Source organism: Felis catus, chromosome C1 (genome assembly GCF_018350175.1).
Source record: "Felis catus isolate Fca126 chromosome C1, F.catus_Fca126_mat1.0, whole genome shotgun sequence".
Lineage (NCBI taxonomy): Eukaryota > Metazoa > Chordata > Mammalia > Carnivora > Felidae > Felis > Felis catus.
This window is the reverse complement of record NC_058375.1, coordinates 102,448,106-102,466,355: the sequence shown is the minus strand read 5'-3', so window position 1 is coordinate 102,466,355 and position 18,250 is coordinate 102,448,106. Positions and strand designations below refer to the sequence as shown.

The 18,250-nt window shown below is 43.7% G+C and overlaps 1 protein-coding gene across 2 annotated transcripts in view; it reads left to right on the top strand.

Moving 5' to 3' along the window:
- Window positions 1-18,250, top strand: part of NOTCH2 (notch receptor 2) — a 164,448-nt gene that overhangs the window by 134,303 nt on the left and 11,895 nt on the right. For both annotated transcript variants that reach the window (XM_011285094.4, XM_019837710.3), the window contains exons 18-26: window positions 1,879-2,107; window positions 2,879-3,080; window positions 4,550-4,703; window positions 5,057-5,241; window positions 6,726-6,858; window positions 11,893-12,129; window positions 14,844-14,956; window positions 15,867-16,372; window positions 17,739-18,086. In XM_011285094.4, the coding sequence (XP_011283396.1) occupies window positions 1,879-2,107; window positions 2,879-3,080; window positions 4,550-4,703; window positions 5,057-5,241; window positions 6,726-6,858; window positions 11,893-12,129; window positions 14,844-14,956; window positions 15,867-16,372; window positions 17,739-18,086 (2,107 nt within the window). The remainder of the gene's footprint in view (window positions 1-1,878; window positions 2,108-2,878; window positions 3,081-4,549; window positions 4,704-5,056; window positions 5,242-6,725; window positions 6,859-11,892; window positions 12,130-14,843; window positions 14,957-15,866; window positions 16,373-17,738; window positions 18,087-18,250) is intronic.

The following is an 18,250-nucleotide window of genomic DNA, read 5'->3' as shown; positions in this document are numbered from 1 at the left end:
TTTCTTCAGGATTTGTTAGGTCCAGAACAGCCTTTAGTCTAGGGTTAAAATAACTTGCTACTGAAACGGTACTCTCTGAGGATCCTACTTAGTGCTTAGTTAGGAGGTCTTTTCATTTTGCCTGTCATGGACATGAGCTATTCTCAGCCTAGTATAAACTCTTGGGATTGTTCTGCCTACTTTTTTCTGGTTCTTTCCTCAGCTCTAATAGTTTCATCCTATGCATGTGTTATACTCAGTTACTTATCAGTACTCACTGCTTAATCCGCGCTCAGTTATCTGTGTGGTGATTAAATCATTAAACTTCAAACAAGGTTATCACAGTGAGTTAAGAATAATGGCACCTGGGGCGCCTGGGTGGCTCAGTTGGTTGAGGTCTGACTTCGGCTCAGGTCATGATCTCACAGTTCGTGAGTTCCGGCCCCACATCGGGCTCTGTGCTGACAGCTCAGAGCCTGGAGCCCACTTTGGATTCTTTGTCTCCCTCTCTCTACCCTTCCCCACTCATGCGCTGTCTCTCTGTCTCTCAAAAATGAATAAACATTAAAAAAAAAAAAGAATTTAAAGATTAATGGCACCTAATTCACAGCAAACATAATTTCAGATCATCATATGGATGGCACCAAACTAGGTCCTGGCAGTGCTAAAATAGATAAAAACCCAGTGCTTACATTCATGAAATTCATAGTATATTAGCAAAAAAAAAAAAAAAAAAGATACATAGACAAATTCAACATTGTGTAACAAATAGTGAAGAAAAATAAGTCCACGGCACAGTCGATGGAGAAATTTAAGGGACTGAAATCAAATTATTTGGAACCCTTTTCCACATTCATTGTTACATCAGTCAAAACTTTCAGTACTTAAAAATTTTCCTATTTGAAGTAAAACTAGCAATATTTACAGTTAGCTTAAAATAATCCAGTAAATTATGGTGAGTTTCCTGAAAGATGTTATGGAAATTACAGTAGCTGTGTGCTATGTACTGTGGATAAGAAGGGATAATGTGATTTTTGCAATTTTTCCAGTAAAGATCACAGATGGGCCTTAGAGTAGAATTAGCATAATAGATGAATAAGGTAATAAATATCCCTCGTATAAAAAGGGGCTGCATTACCCACCTGATGTTTAGTTCTCCTTTTATGTAAGTGACCTGTCTTTGCAGTTTGATTTTAAAGTCCTCAAGAATAGGATCTACCTCTTATTTTTCTTGTTCTGATTTATATGCCATCTGTATTTCAGAGGACCATGCCATGATAGTAGCTCAAAATTCGTTGATCAATTGCTGTGAATCTAAACTGTTCTAAGATTGAGCTATGTGTTATTTAAAGTTTTTAAATGTTTCCTAATTCTACCTAAATCTAGAAAATAAAACAAGAGAAAGAAGAGAGAAGGAAAGAAAAGGAAAGCTGAAGGGAGGGAAAGAGAGAGGGAAAAGATAGGAAAGAGAGATCAGCACAGGGGGCTGATTAGTATATATCCTGTCCTACCCCACCCACTCCATCACCACATGGACCTTTTGAAAATTTTTACTGATAGTTTTGAGATTCTGCGTATTGGGGGCACATATTTGATTAGCAAGTATGTGGGGGACCAATGTAAGTTTTAGGACTGTTAATTTTGCAAAACTGTTAGTGGTGTATGTTTAGTTCAGTCCAGTTGTCAAACAGGTTAAGAATCTCAGGCAAGTGTTAACTGCATTCATTTTTGTAAATGGAGAAGTCAAGGCAAAATAGATGTAAAGAAAAGTCCGAATAGAGACAAGGCAGAATTGTTACTGTTATTAGTGTGATTCAGTTCAGGTCGCTCATCTTTATAGGTCTAAGATGAAATTGATGCTGTAGTTCACAGCTCTAATTCTTGTGTGTAATGACTTAGATCCTTGCCAGAATGGAGGTTCCTGTGTAGATGGAGTGAATACTTTCTCCTGTCTGTGCCACCCTGGCTTTATTGGGGACAAGTGTCAGACAGACATGAATGAGTGTCTGAGTGAACCGTGTAAGAATGGAGGGACCTGCTCCGACTATGTCAACAGTTACACTTGCAAGTGCCAGGCGGGATTTGATGGAGTCCACTGTGAGAACAACATCGATGAGTGCACTGAGAGGTGAGCAAGCCATATGCTGAGGCACCAGTGTCTTATGGGGAAAAGGGAGAAAGGAGCACAGTAATGGGATTGCAGGGCAGGAATAAGGTGTCCATTTGGGTCCAATTCCATAGTCCTCTCCTGTTGCCCCGTTCCTGATTCCCTTTGGATGTGTAGTTAGCAGGTCAAAGGTCAGAGGTTGAAAAGCTTAGTGGGATGGGTCTTCATTTGTTTCTAATGCTTGGGAACAGAAAGAGTTATAATTCTGTTCCATTCTCCTCTTGGTCTCTTGTTCATTTCAGCTGACAATTTAAAAATTCCTGTTTCTTCGCAGGTTTTTCATCACTCTTTAGTAATTTCTGAGTGGTTTCTTTCTTTCTTTTTTTATTCCAACAAGTATATTCTGTTTCTCTTTCAGAAAGAAATCTGGAGTCAAGAGCTATTTATGTAGCACTTTTCTTATAAGTTAAATTGACTTGGGGATAAAATGAAATGTGATACATGGAAAACCACAGAAGGACTGGGTAAAACCTGGAAACCTTCGCTTTCTCTAGGAATCTCTAATAAACTCAGCCTTTTAAATACTCTGAGCTTTTTGGTTGTAGAAAGGAAGCCAGGAAGCTGACTGGCACTCGGTGTAATTTGGAAAAAGAAAATTTACCAGATCTAGGAGTTTAAGATGCTTAGGAGCATTGGCCTCTGTAGCTTGTTAGCTTCTACGAACCTTACTTTTTAAGGAGCGGGTGTGAGGAACCACATTACATAGCTGGAATTGCTCTCTCTGCTTCTTAGCTCCTGTTTCAATGGTGGCACGTGTGTCGACGGGATTAACTCCTTCTCTTGCTTGTGTCCTGTGGGCTTCACTGGCCCCTTCTGCCTCCATGAGATCAATGAATGCAACTCTCATCCATGCCTAAATGAAGGAGTATGTGTTGATGGCCTAGGTACCTACCGCTGCACCTGCCCCTTGGGCTACACTGGCAAAAACTGTCAGGTAATTACATTTCATCCCACTCTGCTGAATATTACAGTTCTCTTCTAAGCAGAATAAACCCCTCCTAAAAAAGAAAACTCTGTCTTGGGGGATGTCTCTGAGGTAAATCTAATAGCTGGTAGATTCCAAAATGGTGACATTGGCAAGATTATACAGATTAACAAGCATAAGACTGTTGTAACAGGCTAACCAAGAACTACAGAAAAACACACGTGGGAAATAAGCACATAGATGTTTTTTATGTTGGAAATACAAAAAGGGAAGTAAAGAATAATTAAAATAGTCTTTAAAGGTCAGATACAGTTTCTAGGGGGATAATGATAATAACCATGTCTTGCAGTGTTATTCTCAAAACCAAGTTAGTCACATGTCTTTTAAATTCAAATATATAAATATACATTTTCATATACTGTTAGGATGGAAGGACCCCTCAGAGCCAACTAGGGCAGCTTTTAATTTCATGGAAGAAGAAACTGAGTCCCCAAGGGGCAAAGTAACCTTTCCAAGGTTGCATACCAAACAGCATTATGTTTAGTTTTATGCTATTTTTACCTCTTAAACAATGATGGGATGATAGAATAACAGAACTCCAAAGAATTTAGGATTAAGTGGTCAAATTTAACTAGCCTTACAGGGTACGCTTCCATAAGGCTTTGGCTGTATTGGTCATGCAAATAACCACCACTGCATATTAAACAGCTCGGTGCCGATTCTGTGGATCAGAAGGACAGTCTTCCTCGGGCTTTTGTTCATTCTCACAGTGTGAGGTTACATGTGCCAAGAGAACTCTCCACCCATACCCACTGGCACCTTCTTTCATGAACACTCCATGTTGTGAGTGTGACCTTGCTCTGCCCGGGGGTCAGGTCACCACACGTGAGCTAGGGAGAAAGGGACTAGTCTGCTCATATTCTTTGCCTCATTTTTCATAAGCTCAATTTTCTCCCTCCAAGTAAGCTCTGTGGCAGCTTTTAGGTTTAACAGCCTTTAAGTCCTTTTACTCATATCCACCATGGACAGATTTGATTGAGACCCATGTAGATTTGTCCCACAGGATTAGCATAGGTGTCACGGACCTGTCTGATAGCTGTAACGTTCTTTCTTTCTGGCCCTACGCGGAGGGGGGGTGGTGTGTCACAGATCTGGACATAATCATAACATTAGGAAATAACTTAACCTATTAAATATTAGACTCCCTCAAATTCTTAAGCTTCTGTCGTAACAATTTTTTTTAAGTAGAGCCAGAGGAATTAGACTATATAAAATGATGAGATTACCTGGGAACACTGGACTATTTTAAGGCTTGGGTGAGGGATATATATATATATATATATATATATATATATATATATATAAATTTTTTTAATTAGTGTGCTTTCCTTTGATTCTTAAAATGCAGTAATGCAGTGTGACATTTTCTTCATTTCTGGTATTTGGATATTGATGTACATGTATGCTTCCGTTTTCAGACCCTAGTGAACCTCTGTAGTCGGTCTCCATGTAAAAACAAAGGTACTTGCGTTCAGGAAAAAGCAGAGTCCCGGTGTCTGTGTCCATCTGGATGGGCTGGTGCTTACTGTGATGTGCCCAATGTATCCTGTGAGGTGGCGGCTTTCCACAGAGGTGAGCTCCCTTGGGCCCTGGGGTCACTCCCTGACGTATCAGCCAACTAGCAGTGTTTTAGAGCAGGTATTGTTATCATGGGATGAGAGGGAAGAGCAGATAGGGGTGGGTGGGCAAGGCTCTACAGACAGGGTCTGAGACGGAAGGTGAAAGGGCAGAGGCACAAGCTTAGAGGTTTCAAAAAGAAATGTATTTAAAATGAGACAAAGGCGTATTCCACTTTCAGAGCTTATTTATTTTTAATATAAATCTGGTGCTGAGTGTCATACACTATACGATAGTACAGTTAGTTGGTCTGAACCTGATGTGTTGTGTGCTCTTCTGTGATGTCTGTCCTGTACTGGGCTTCCTAGGAGTGTCCATTGACCACCTGTGCCAGCACTCTGGCATCTGCATCAATGCTGGAAACTCGCATCACTGCCAGTGCCCCCTGGGCTACACCGGGAGCTACTGTGAGGAGCAGCTCGATGAGTGCTCGTCCAACCCCTGCCAGCATGGAGCCACTTGCAGGGACTTCATCGGCGGGTATAGATGTGAGGTAAGTTGCGCTGAGCAGGCAGAGGTCAGAGACCTCCCAAAGATGGCTCAACTATTGTGAGCCCTAGCATACTGAATTTAGCTGCCTATGACTTATTTTTACAGTTTATAATTTTTATTTTAACCGATCATCATTACATTGTTTACTGATCACCATTTCTTTCAGTTCTCTTGTGTAATAAGTTAGCATAGAGGTCTGCGACCGTCTCATTCCACAGAGTTGCCTTAGGATTCAGAGCCAACATTCACTGCCAGAGTGCATTTCACAGGCCAACAGCTCAGTGGCCCCTGGCACTTCCCTGAATAGCAGCTGAGATAGGAAAAGCCACTTTGAGGTGTGTCCCAAGTTGCTTAGCCTGTTCCATGTAGCATCACACTAAGTATTACATGTATGTATTTGAGGAAGTGTGTGTCTTAAGGAACATGTCACCATCTTCCTATTGGCTGGGCTGATAATGGTTACAGCAAGATGTTAACAGAACACCAGAGACTTGAATTTGATACCAGTTCAGGCCACCTAGGAACACCAAGAAAAGCGTTACTTCTCATAAATGAACCAAAGATGGCCTCTTTATATTGGCCCTGCAGTTATTTCCTCCCGTTAGTTCAAAAGCCACCAATGCCAAACTCAAATTTTTACACATCCAGTTGTTTTAAAAATAGCCCTAATGAGCAGATTTTTAGCAATTCAGAGCCTTCCTGTTTTGTGTATTCTGCAAAACTGTACCCAACGACCCCCCACCAAGCCAGCGTTGCCCTTCAGAACTTTCTGACCAGATACTCTGGCTTGGCTGTAGAGTGACATCACCAACCATGTAAGCCCCCTCTCTGTTACCCCCTTCCCTTGGAATTCACTTGCCTTCCTCTCCCTACCCTCCTCCCTGCTCTGGACAGTCTTGTGCTGTGAGGGAAGCCCTCACATGCAAACCTGTCAAAGCACTAGCCAATAAAGCCACTTCATGGTCAAGGTCTTTTTCCCTCAATCAGCCCTGAAATCGCTCAAACCCCATATTAGCTAGCACTGCACACCCCATCCCTGTCTCAACCAGTTTCTCACACATACATGCGGTTTCCTGAATCTAGAGGTCAATAAATGCAGTGTGTTAACTACATGCCATTGGACTGAGTTATAGGGTCCTCATCACATACCAAGGAATGCGTATTTTAAAGATGGAAAAACCTGCACGGAGGAGCAATGAAAGTTTCGTGCAGGGGCAACTCTTGAAATATCCCTCAGAATATTCAGTCCTTGCCTTTGCTATAAAGTGGCCTTTCAGCTGGAAGATGTAAATGCCAGTAAGCTGCAAGTTGGCCCGGTGTAGGATGATTGGTAGGACGTGTGATAGTGCCAGAGAAACGTGTAAGAGCTGGGTGGGGGCCGGGGGGTGAGCAAAGGTATACAGCAACCTTTGAGATCTCATTTGCTCTGGTGGTCTGTTTCCAACAATGCTCCAGTGTTTCTTCCTTTTTGCTTGTTCCTGTCAGTGTGTCCCAGGATATCAGGGTGTCAATTGTGAGTATGAAGTGGACGAGTGCCAGAATCAGCCATGCCAGAACGGAGGCACCTGTGTCGACCTTGTGAACCATTTCAAGTGCTCCTGTCCACCAGGCACTCGAGGTATGAAGTCAGCCCTACCTGTCCTCCATCTAGGACATTTTCTCAAGTTATAAGTCCATTTTTGTGTGGAAGACATTTTTAAAAATTAACTATTTAGTTCTGGATTCTGGTCATTCAAGCCATTTCCTTCTCTCGTCTCTTGCCTAGTTGTGATGTTCTGACTCATGTTCTCAGTTCTGTCTGGTGGTTGTTGCCATCTGATGTTCCGTGAAACACAGAATGTGGAAATGATACAGTGTTGCAGCAAAATTAGCCTGGTTAGCAGGATTTCTTGGTGCTTCAAGGGAAAATAACTAGTGGTCTCTTGAATAAATAATTCACATTTACTAGTTTATGTATTTGTTTAAACCTGCCAAGTTTTGCCTCCATAAGGTGGGGGAATGAATGAAATGAAAACATTTGCTTATTTCCATAAGCCCAGGGGAGGAAGTTGATGGACTACAGCTGCAACTAAGAATTGCAGTCAAGCCTGTGGAGTCCAGCCCTAGACTGAATGATGGAGCATCGCCCCTGCCTCCAAACAGTCTTCTGGAGAGAGCTCGGAGTATTGTTTGTTAGAAGAGGTGTACTTATAACCCTACCTGTTCTGAGCAGCCTGTAAAAAAAATTAAAAAAAAAAAAATGCTGAAGCCATCCACGATGGCGAAATTCATTCTCAGTGTCAAAGAGAATAGAATGTCAGGGAAGAATTTACACTTAGACCTTTATGTTCATGAATTTTGACAGTTTACCTTCCTTGAGTTCAGAATTTGGCTAAATTAAAATAGGAGAGCACCCCCACTAATAGGCTAGTCACTGAGGAATGAGGTTAAAGAGGAAGAGAAAACTCAAGAGAAATGGGTTTTTAATATCTGAAATTTGTCCTGTGAAAAGGTGAGTTGTTCTCTGCTCTAGAAATCAGTAGTTCAAAGGGAAGTAGAAGTGATTTTGATTCATTATTAGTTTGTTCCTTTTAGTAATTTTACCGTTCAGGACAAGCTCTGATTCGGGTGGTGGTAGATCAAATCTCAGATCTCATTGGCTTAACACAACAATGTTTTTCGTTTGTTTGTTTTTGTTTTTGTTTTTGTTTTTGTTTTTGGTCAGTCAAAGTCTGAGTGTGTTGAGCTACCTCTCTCTCCATTTTAGATATGCGGTTGCAAGCCCTTGGCCTCCAGGGCCTGCAGGGCAGAGGAGGAGAGACACTTGTAGGGCCATGCAGCAGCTCTCACTACCTCAGTCTGAAGGTGACGCACATCATTACTGCTCACAGCACACCAGCCAGAATTAGCAAAATGGTCTCCACCTAACTCCAAGGGAGACTGGGAATGTGGGAGAACACATGGATATTTGTTGCACACTAAGATTTGTCCTATACCATAATCATTTTATAAATTACAGATGTCAGCCTTAGAATGGACCATTTCATAAAGCAAAAAAGTTCTCTCTTCTGTTTGTTAAGGATAGCTTAAACATAGTTTTGCTATTATTATTGACAATCTGTTTCTTTCCGTACTTTGTATATGTCATCCAACTGCTTTTGACCTCCAGGTTTTTGTTTTTTCATGTGAAATCCTTATTAAGGATCCCTTGTGCGGGGCAAGTTGCTTCTCTCTTGGTACTTTCAGAATCCTGTCCTACGACCTTTTGGTTATGATGTGTGTAGGTATGGATCTCTTTGAGTTTATCATCAGAATTCATTGCGTTATCATACTATGTGTGCTTGCTTGGGTATGTAGAATGGAATTTACTTCTCCCGGCTTGACTTCTCTGTCCATTGGTAAACACTCAGGACCCTGTCAAATCCTAGAAGCTCATTGTGAGAGTTATCACAAAGATTGTTTTTATTTCAGTACTCCTGACCTTTGGATCCTGGCCTGGGGAGCACCTCCAGTTCCAGGTCAAGGGCTGACTATTCTTCCTGTCTCTGCTATTTTGCTCTAGGCCGAGGTTGAGCTCATTGCCACTTGACAGGTCTGTCCACTACTGCTGGTTCCCTCCTGACGGGAGGCATCAGCGTTCATTTTACTAGCAGTCCCTAATTACCAGATATTCTGTGAGAGTGGAATCACAAACTGGTTTTGTTCTTTACTTTTGTGTTTTTGATTTAGTTTGTAAATAGGCAATATATGCACATGGTCCAAAATTTTATACATAGATGCACACGCAACAAATATATACACATGTAGCAAAAGCGTGAGCTGAAATCTCCTTCTGTTCTCCTTCCCCATACCTAGTTCTTCCTCTCCCACCACCAAGTAACCTCCACTTTATTTTACTTTCTTGTGTATCTTTCTAGAGTTTTTTATGTGTCCTTCAGAATTTCTTTATGTGTGTAGAAGTCAAATACAAAGATATTTTTACTTACCCCACTTCTTACTCTGAAGATAGTGTATTATTAGTTACCCTCTTGCACTTGATTTTTTTTTCTTTACTTAATTGGAGATATTTCCATATCAGTTTGTAGAACTTCCTTAATCTTTTTCATCCTACAGAATTCCCTATTAGCATACCATAATTTATTTAACCAGTGCCCTAGTGACAGGAATTTGGGGTTTCTTGCATGTGTACATTTGTAGATAAATCTTCAGAAATGGAATTGCTGGATTAGAGAATATGTGCATTTTGATTCATACTACTGAATTGCAGTGTATCAGCATACCGGCTTCTCCACAGTGTGTGAGGTTGGACGTCTTCTCATCTACAAATCATTTGGTTTTCCTCTTTCAGTGGTTTCTGTTTGTCTCTATATCCTTTTTTCCTGTTACATTATTCATGTTAATATTTAACAGAGATTATCTATGATACAAAATATTATCAATATGTTATTTTTTGTCTTTGATTTTGTTAATGATTTTTTTCATGCAGAGCTTTTTCTTTTTTCTTTGAAAGATTTTTTTTTTAAGTTTACTTATTGATTTTGAGAGAGAGAGAGAGAGAGAGAGAGAGAGAGTGTGTGTGTGTGTGTGTGTGTGTGTGTGTGTGTGAGCAGAGGAGGGCAGAGAGAGGGGGAGAGAGAGAGAGACTGCCAAGCAGGCTTTGCACTGTCAATGCAGAGCCTGATGTGTGGCTTGATCCCACACACCGTGAGTTCATGACCTGAGCTGAAACCAAGCCTCCCAGGCACCCCCAGAGCTCTTTATTTTTAATCAGATTGGAATTATCAGTCTTTTTTTATGGCTTCTGGATTTTGAATCCTAATCAGCAACACCTTCTACACTCTAAGACTGTAAAGGAATTCTCCCATATTTTCTTCAAGTACTAGAATACTGGAGCATTTTTCCATGTGGCTGCTGATTTGTCCCAACACAATTTACTGAATATTTGATCTTTTATACAATAATTTGAGATGGCACCTTTATCAAATTATAAATTCCCATGTGTTTTTGGGTGTTTTTCTGGATGTTCTTATTTGCTTTATTGTTCCATTAATTTATCAATACCACTCTGGTTTAATTATTAAGGATCTTTGTTTTCAAGGTTTTCCAGGCTATGGTTATAGTTTATTTTTTCATATAATTTTAGAATCAGATTGTTAAAAAATCCTTATGGCATTTTTTTTATTGTTGTCACATTAAATTTATGAATTTGTGTAGAGAAAAGTGGCATCTTTACAAGGAGGAGTCTTCCTAACCAAATCATAACATCTTTTCATTTATTCAGATCTCTTTTGTGTCTTTCAGGACTATTCTAAAGTTTTCATATAGGTGTAGTACATTTCTTTTTAAGATAATTCCTATAATTGGAACGCTCACTCTCAGTCTCTCAAGTAAATATTTGAAAAAAAGAATATTCCTATAATATGTGTTTTGCTATTGCTATTGAAAATGAGGTATTTTCTTCCATTTTTCTTTCTCCTTTTTAATAGTCTTGCTTATATTAGTGTATGCTACAAATGCAAGTGGCGGGAATACAGAACTGTTCTCCTTTATTTTGTAATTTTTTTTTTTTAAGTTTACTTATATATTTTGAGAGAGAGAGAGTGGGACAGGGTCAGAGGGAGAGAGAGTCCTCAGCAGGCTCCACACTGACTCAAGACTCAGTCTCACAAAACTGTGAGATCACGCCCTGAGCTGAGATCAAGAGTTGGACACTCGGAGCACCTGCGTGGCTCAGTCGGTTAGCCGCTGACTTCAGTTCAGGTCATGATCTTGCACTCTGTGAGTTCGAGCCCCACGTTGGGCTCTGTGCTGACAGCTCAGATCCTGGAGCCCACTTCAGATTCTGTGTCTCCTTCTCTCTCTGCCCCTCTGCCTCTCATGCGCTCTGTCTCTCCCAAAAATAAATAAACATTTTTTAAAAATTAAAAAAGAGAGTCGGACACTTAAACTACTGAGCCACCCAGGCACCCCTCTTTTGTAATTTTTTTGAATCATTCATGGAACCAGCTCTAGAATTTTCATTGATTTCTTTTGTAGTTTCTCAAAAACATTTACAGATATTCATACTAGATGGCTCATTTACATCTATAGCACATTAAATGAGTTCTGTTTTAAATGGAATAACCTTTGAGCTCTCAACAGGATATTTTCCCTATATTTTTTAAAAATAAGAAACTAGTACACATTACTTTATAGAAAAAGCCAGTGGTCTAAAACTTAAAACATATCACTCCAAAGTTAGTTCCATTCTTACCAATGTTTTTCCATACTCGTAATTTATGTATTTATTGTTACAGTCTCTTTTGAACTGTTTTTATAGTTAGAATCAAAGTAAATTAATGAAAACTCCTGGGTTTCTCTTGAGCTCCAGATTCCTGGTCTCTCAGGTGGGACACATAATGCCAGCGACCCCACAGGGGACCGCTTGGGTGGGTTGTGGCGGAGAGTATGCATGAAACACCGAGTGTGTTCTTTCCTTCACTCTGGTCACTGGGAGCACGGCAGCTGTCATGGATCAAGCGTGTGCTTCGCCTTGCCCGACCTAAAATGTCCCGTCACAGATGGAGCCGTGTAACCTGAATAACTGTAAAGTGCCAACAAGGGTGGCTGTCTTTTTGCCGGAAAGCAGCTTTCCGAGGTTGTCGTCATCCTTTGTCTCTTCCCTTTCCTCCAGGCCTGCTCTGCGAAGAGAACATTGACGACTGTGCCGGCGGTCCCCACTGCCTTAACGGTGGTCAGTGTGTGGATAGGATTGGGGGCTACAGTTGCCGCTGCTTGCCCGGCTTTGCAGGAGAACGGTGTGAGGGGGACATCAACGAGTGCCTCTCCAACCCCTGCAGCTCTGAGGGCAGCCTGGACTGCATACAGCTGACCAACGACTACCTGTGTGTCTGCCGCAGTGCCTTCACTGGTGAGAGCCTCCCCGCCGCCCCCCGTGCTCTGCCTCCGAGGGCCTTTGAGTGAGGAAATTGGGCTCTTAGGTCATGACCTAGACCCAAGTGAAGCTTTTCCTACGTCTGAAAAACTAGACCAGGTCAATTCAGAGGCTCAGTTTTGCCTTAGGTCTGTGCTTCATGGATGTTACAGTCCACCTCTGCCTTTTTTTTTCCCCCCTAAGAGATGCTTTCTCTTTTGTTATACATCGATTATATCATACTGTAGCAGAAATATAAAAAAAGAAATAGAATGTTAGGAGTGGTTGAGCAAAAATCCATTTTTTAATTGGGGTAAAAAACACATAACATGAAGTGTATCATCTTCACCATTTTTAAGTGCACAGTTGAGTGCTATTAAATACATTCACGCCGCCATGCTGCCATCACCAGATCCAGCCACAGAACTCTTTCATCTGAGGAAAATAACGTCTCGTGTTCAGAAACCTTACATCTACTCTGGTTTCATCACGCTGCCTCCCTTGGCATGTGATGACCTGGGTTACTGGTAGTCACTGCCACAGTGACCTTCTTTCCATCTCTGGAACCCAGAGAGGCTCAGGATCTTCTAAGTCACCTAAGGGGAGTAGATCCACATGGGGATGTGTTTAAGCACAAATCAGTTCACGAGAGTACGTACTGCAAAGCTTCAGGGAATGATCTGCATAGCTGAGAGCTGACCAGGTCTCTTCTCAGGCTCTTCTCCAGAGAGAAGCCTTCTCAGGCTTCTCCAGGTCTCTTCTCAGGCTTCTTTTCTTCACACATTGTAAAGATGGCCAAGCTCTGCCTCAGAATAGGGGCTTGTCATAGGCACGCGTTAGTTACTTCTGAAGATGGGCAGCTTGGTGACTTTGGGGGGCTAAAATAGTTTCTAACCGTGGCAGTGTCACCAGATACTCAGAAGTCTGCCTGGCATTTGTGGAGTCATTCTAAACCTTATGCTGTAGTAGTGTTCCTTGGGAGTCAGATAATAGGCTATAGTAGTCTGCTTAGTAATAATTTGGCAAGTTGGACTCTAGTACATTCAGAACCCATCTCTAGACTTTTAATTTTCAAGATATGTTACCTTTAAGAACTTTGGTAATTTATGAAGAATGGAGGGATTTTGCCTGGATGCAATATCAAAAGAGAAACCATCCATTATGAACATCATACGTATTGAGGCAATGCTGGACAGAAAGAGTACGAGCAGTCTCTCCACAGCCTCATATTAGCCACGATGTGCTTTGGAAGCCAGAGATGCAAAACTGGCTGCTGTTTCTTTCGTTGTCTCTGGGGCTTCCTTTATCTGGAAACACTGAAAACACTTACAAAGAAAGGGGAAACAGATAAAGGAAGGACTGGAGACCACCTTGAATGAGGATCCCACCACCAGGAAGTAGGGTTAATGCATTTTCCACACTTGTGATTGAAAAGAATCCCTCAAGCTCATTGCTTGTAATTATTGTGGGATGCTGTTGCTGAGATGAGCACTGAGGGGCCGTCTGTCCCTGAGCCCCATGTCCATTTGATGGCTGCTCTCGGATAATGGCTGCTGCTGTGATTTGAAGAGACAAACACCCGTAATCCTTGCCTCTTAATTCTGGCTGGCCACAATTGTTACTATTTTAATTTCCTTTTATTTATTTTTTTAATGTTTATTCATTTATTTTGAGAGCACCCACAGGCACGTGAACAAGGAAGGGAAGAGAGAGAGAGACAGAGACAGAGACAGAGAGAGGGAGGGAGAGAGGGAGGGAGGGAGGGAGGGAGAGAGAGAGAGAGAGGGAGAGGGAGAGAGAGAGGGAGAGAGAGAGAGAGAGAGAGAGAGAGAGAGAGAGAGAGAGAGAATCCCAGGCAGGCTCTGCACTGTCAGCATGGAGCCCTATCTGCAGCTCTACCCCCACGAACCGTGAGATCATGACCTGAGCTGAAATCAAGGGTCAGATGCTTAACTGACCGAGCCAGGTGCCCCTAATTTCCTTTTAGAAGCCCCTCTTTGTAAGTGACTTCAGGCCACATGAGGCCCACCTCCTGCTGGGCCTCCAGGTGTTCCCCCCCCCCTTGATTTCAGTTGCTTAGTTCACTTTATCATACAGCAGTGGTCTCGAGATGCCATCTGTTTTAGAACTGTTTCTAGAAGAAATGAACTCTAGAAATATTAAGCTGTATTTTAAAGCAGTGCTGATCAAATTCCAGAAAGGCTAGGAAGTGATTGAAAAGAGATATTATGGATGAAAATTCTCTTAAGCCACAAATCAGCACTTGAATGCGTTGGTCTGGTGTAGCCTCTTCTGTGAAGTTGACAGTTTTAACAAAATGCAGTGAACAGTTTTGGTAAATATTTCTTTTGGCTTGTGAAAGCTAAAGTTATCTTCAAAGGAAAAAAAAAAAGCTGAGGTGTCCTTTTCTGTTTCTTTTGGTCAGATTGGAGAGATTTTTCATGGCTATGCCCATCTTGTTTTGTGAGTCTCTTTGGGAATCTGTGCCTTGTGTACCTATTGTATAGGCAAGACAGAAGGGGTACTGGCCTGAGCCAGGGGTGAGCCAGTCGCGTGGGGGTCCAGGGAGTGTTTCCCTCATCTTTTCCTTTGGCCTTAGGACTGAGCTCACACCTCTTGCCCCATCCCTCACCCTTCGGCTAGCTCCCATCCCAGCAGCACCCTGCTCAGTATATTGCCTTTTAAAACTCCTTTTCATTTTCTACTTTGAGGTCGTCACTGTGAAACTTTCGTCGATGTGTGTCCGCATATGCCTTGCCTGAATGGGGGGACTTGTGCTGTGGCCAGCAACATGCCCGATGGTTTCATTTGTCGTTGTCCCCCGGTAAGTGCCACGTTGCCTATCGAAGGGGCCTGCTCTCTTTCACACAGTATGGACAAAGCTGAGATTAAACCTGGTTTTTCCAAGCTCCTTCTGGAACTTTCTTGGTGGGGAGATTTCTTAATTTTAGCTCCTTCACCAAAAAGTGCTGGGGTTTCCCGTGTAAAAGCTATTAAGAAACTCCCGGAAACAGTGAACTCCCTGATCTGTGACTCAGTCTTCAGAAGCACTTAGAGAAATCCACAGGAAGCGGTGGAACGTTCCCATGAAAACAAGACTTGTGTCTCTGACCTCTGGGTCCTGTGCTGGGGGGTAGTCTTGCCCCCAGATTGGGGCAGAGTTGGTTGGGAATGCTGCTCCTTAGCAGGGACTACTTGGGAGCAAGCTGCCTATTACACTAGGAGGAAGCCTATTTTTAGCCGTTTGCTGTGCAAACTCTTTTGCCACTGCCAGAGGCTGAAACCCTCCCTAAAACAGAGATCACTATGTGTGAGGACAAACCAAAAGGAAACCTGTGCTGTCCCCTTGGCCTCACTTAACAGGAAGTATAGGAACAAAATGGCACAGATAGCCTGTGAGACTCCCCAGATTCCTGAAGTAACTTCTTCCACCATAAAGCCATTATATGAGTGGTCTAATGACGTTAAGGAAGGTGCTTATAGGTACAATGCCACCTCAGTCCCCCCCATGCCCAGTGGACTTATTTTCTAGAAGTGAGCTCTTAAAGTGAGAGAAGTCTTCACTCATCCCGTGGGACCTCTTGAAGAGGCCTCTTCCCAGGATGCGGTACAGGAGGCTACGTGGAGGGATCTTAGCCATGTGCCTAGTCTTTATCTTTCTAGAGGTGGGGCAGAGAAGGGATTGGGAGGGAACACCAGGCCTGCTGTCCTCATCTGTTCACTAATCTCAACAGGGATTCTCCGGGGCAAGATGCCAGAGCAGCTGTGGACAAGTGAAGTGCAGGAGAGGGGAGCAGTGTGTGCACACGGCCTCAGGACCCCGCTGCTTCTGCCCCAACCCCCAGGACTGCGAGTCAGGCTGTGCCAGTAGCCCCTGCCAGCATGGGGGTAGCTGCTACCCTCAACGCCAGCCTCCTTATTACTTCTGCCAGTGTTCTCCACCATTCTGGGGCAGCCACTGTGAGCTTTACACGGCCCCCACCAGCACCCCTCCTGCCACCTGTCTGAGCCAGTATTGTGCCGACAAAGCTCGGGACGGCGTCTGCGATGAGGCATGCAACAGCCATGCCTGCCAGTGGGATGGGGGTGACTGTTCCCTGACCATGGAGAACCCCTGGGCCAACTGCTCTTCCCCACTTCCCTGCTGGGATTACATCAACAACCAGTGTGATGAGCTGTGTAACACGGCCGAGTGCCTTTTTGACAACTTTGAATGCCAAGGGAACAGCAAGACGTGCAAGTAAGGGTCCAGGGGCCCCAGAAGCTGAGGGAGACTGTCACTAACACACCTCGGTTCCTCGTTCTTGCTCCTAACCACTCCAGGGCTTCAGCCCAAGCTGCCTCTGCTTTTCAGACTGGCGCCCCGAGGCCCTCTTCCGGGTGTCAGCCTTGCCCCGTCGCACGCTGCCCTGTGTTCTCCCTTGCTGACAGAGGTCCAGGAATGCTCATGCACAGCCACCCTCTCTCTGCCTCTCTCTGCCTTCTCACCTGCTGCTCTCACGACCTCCTAGGGGAAATAACTTTTGGAAGTGGTGTTACCCCACTCTCAGGCAGCCTCTCACATAACCTGCCTGCAGGATGGATGGAAAGGTCTGTACCTCTATCTGTTCACCCCATTCCTTTCCCTCAGACAGAGTTTCCCCTTCTAGACTTATGAGGAAGCATAAGCTAGACCAGGCCACTTAACCCTCCTCGTCGTCTCTGTGGCAGTTACAGGGTGCTTTATGGTTTACATAGCAACTTTCCTTTTAGCAATCCCATTTAATTTAACCCCAGTCAACTCTCAACAACCTTAATGAGGTGTAGGTACTGTTAACAGGTCTTTCACAGGTGAGGAAACTGAGACCTGGGAGGTTGGAGAACTGCCAGAGCACATACAGCTGTTGCTTACTCCCAAGCTCTTTGTTGAGCCAGTGTGGCAGGTGGTACCAATGGCATAACCACTATCAAGGGGTGAGAGTGGGGAGGAGAGTGAGGATGAAATAGTTTGTGCATCATTTAGGTTTGGGGACTCGATTTCCTTTTCCCAGTATTGAAAGAGGCTGTACAGTTTAAATCTGGTATCTTGTCTGGGCTACTGGGCTACTCTCCCACCTGCCTTCCAGAGCTAGGATTCAGTCTTGTTTGGGGAGGAAATGGGCCATATCGACAGGGTCCTCTGTGGAGCCCTGATGGCTCAGGGCTCTGTACCCGGTTCCTGGAGGCCCCCCCTTTTTTTTTCCCAAAAGCTCATTCTTACCGCAGCAGGGACAGCGGATAAAAAAAAAAAAAAAGAGGAAGCATGCACCTGGTTAATTTGTTTCAGGCATGCAGCTTTGCTTACAAAGCTGACTTACAAAGATTACCAGCTGCCTGGGCGGCTGTAAGCCCGTGCAGCATAGCGAGCACAGTGTTGTTTCTCCTTTGGAGGGTGCTCATATTGAGTGGCATAGATGGGATATGTACTCTGTGCTGTCAGGATGGGAGACTCAATGAGGGGTCCTGATCTGGGCTACAGAAGATAGGCGGGAAAAGCCACAGTAGTTCCAGGCAGAAAACCAAATAGCACTGCAGTCTATTCTGAGCCCTTCCCTTGTTCTCCTCCTCTTCTGCCTCCCCCTGCCTAGGTATGACAAATACTGTGCAGACCACTTCAAAGACAACCACTGTGACCAGGGATGCAACAGTGAGGAGTGTGGCTGGGATGGGTTGGACTGTGCTGCTGACCGGCCGGAGAACCTGGCGGAGGGGACCCTGGTTATAGTGGTGCTCATGCCCCCAGAGCAGCTTCTCCAGGATGCCCGCAGCTTTTTGCGGGCACTGGGCACCCTGCTCCGTACCAACCTGCAGATTAAACGGGACTCCCAGGGGGTACTCATGGTCTACCCCTATTATGGTGAGAAGTCGGCTGCCATGAAGAAGCAGAGGATGATACGCAGGTCCCTTCCTGGTGACCAAGAACAGGAGGTGGTTGGGTAGGTTTTTGGTTTCTGAACTTCTTAAAGTTTATAAAGCTAAGTACTCTGATGCACAGAGGAAGTCATAACTGAACCTATAAGAATGCAGAGCTCAGGCAAGTAGAACAGCCACCAAGTACAGTAAACCCGTGATGCCAGTACGTATGTGTAAGGGTAAGGTT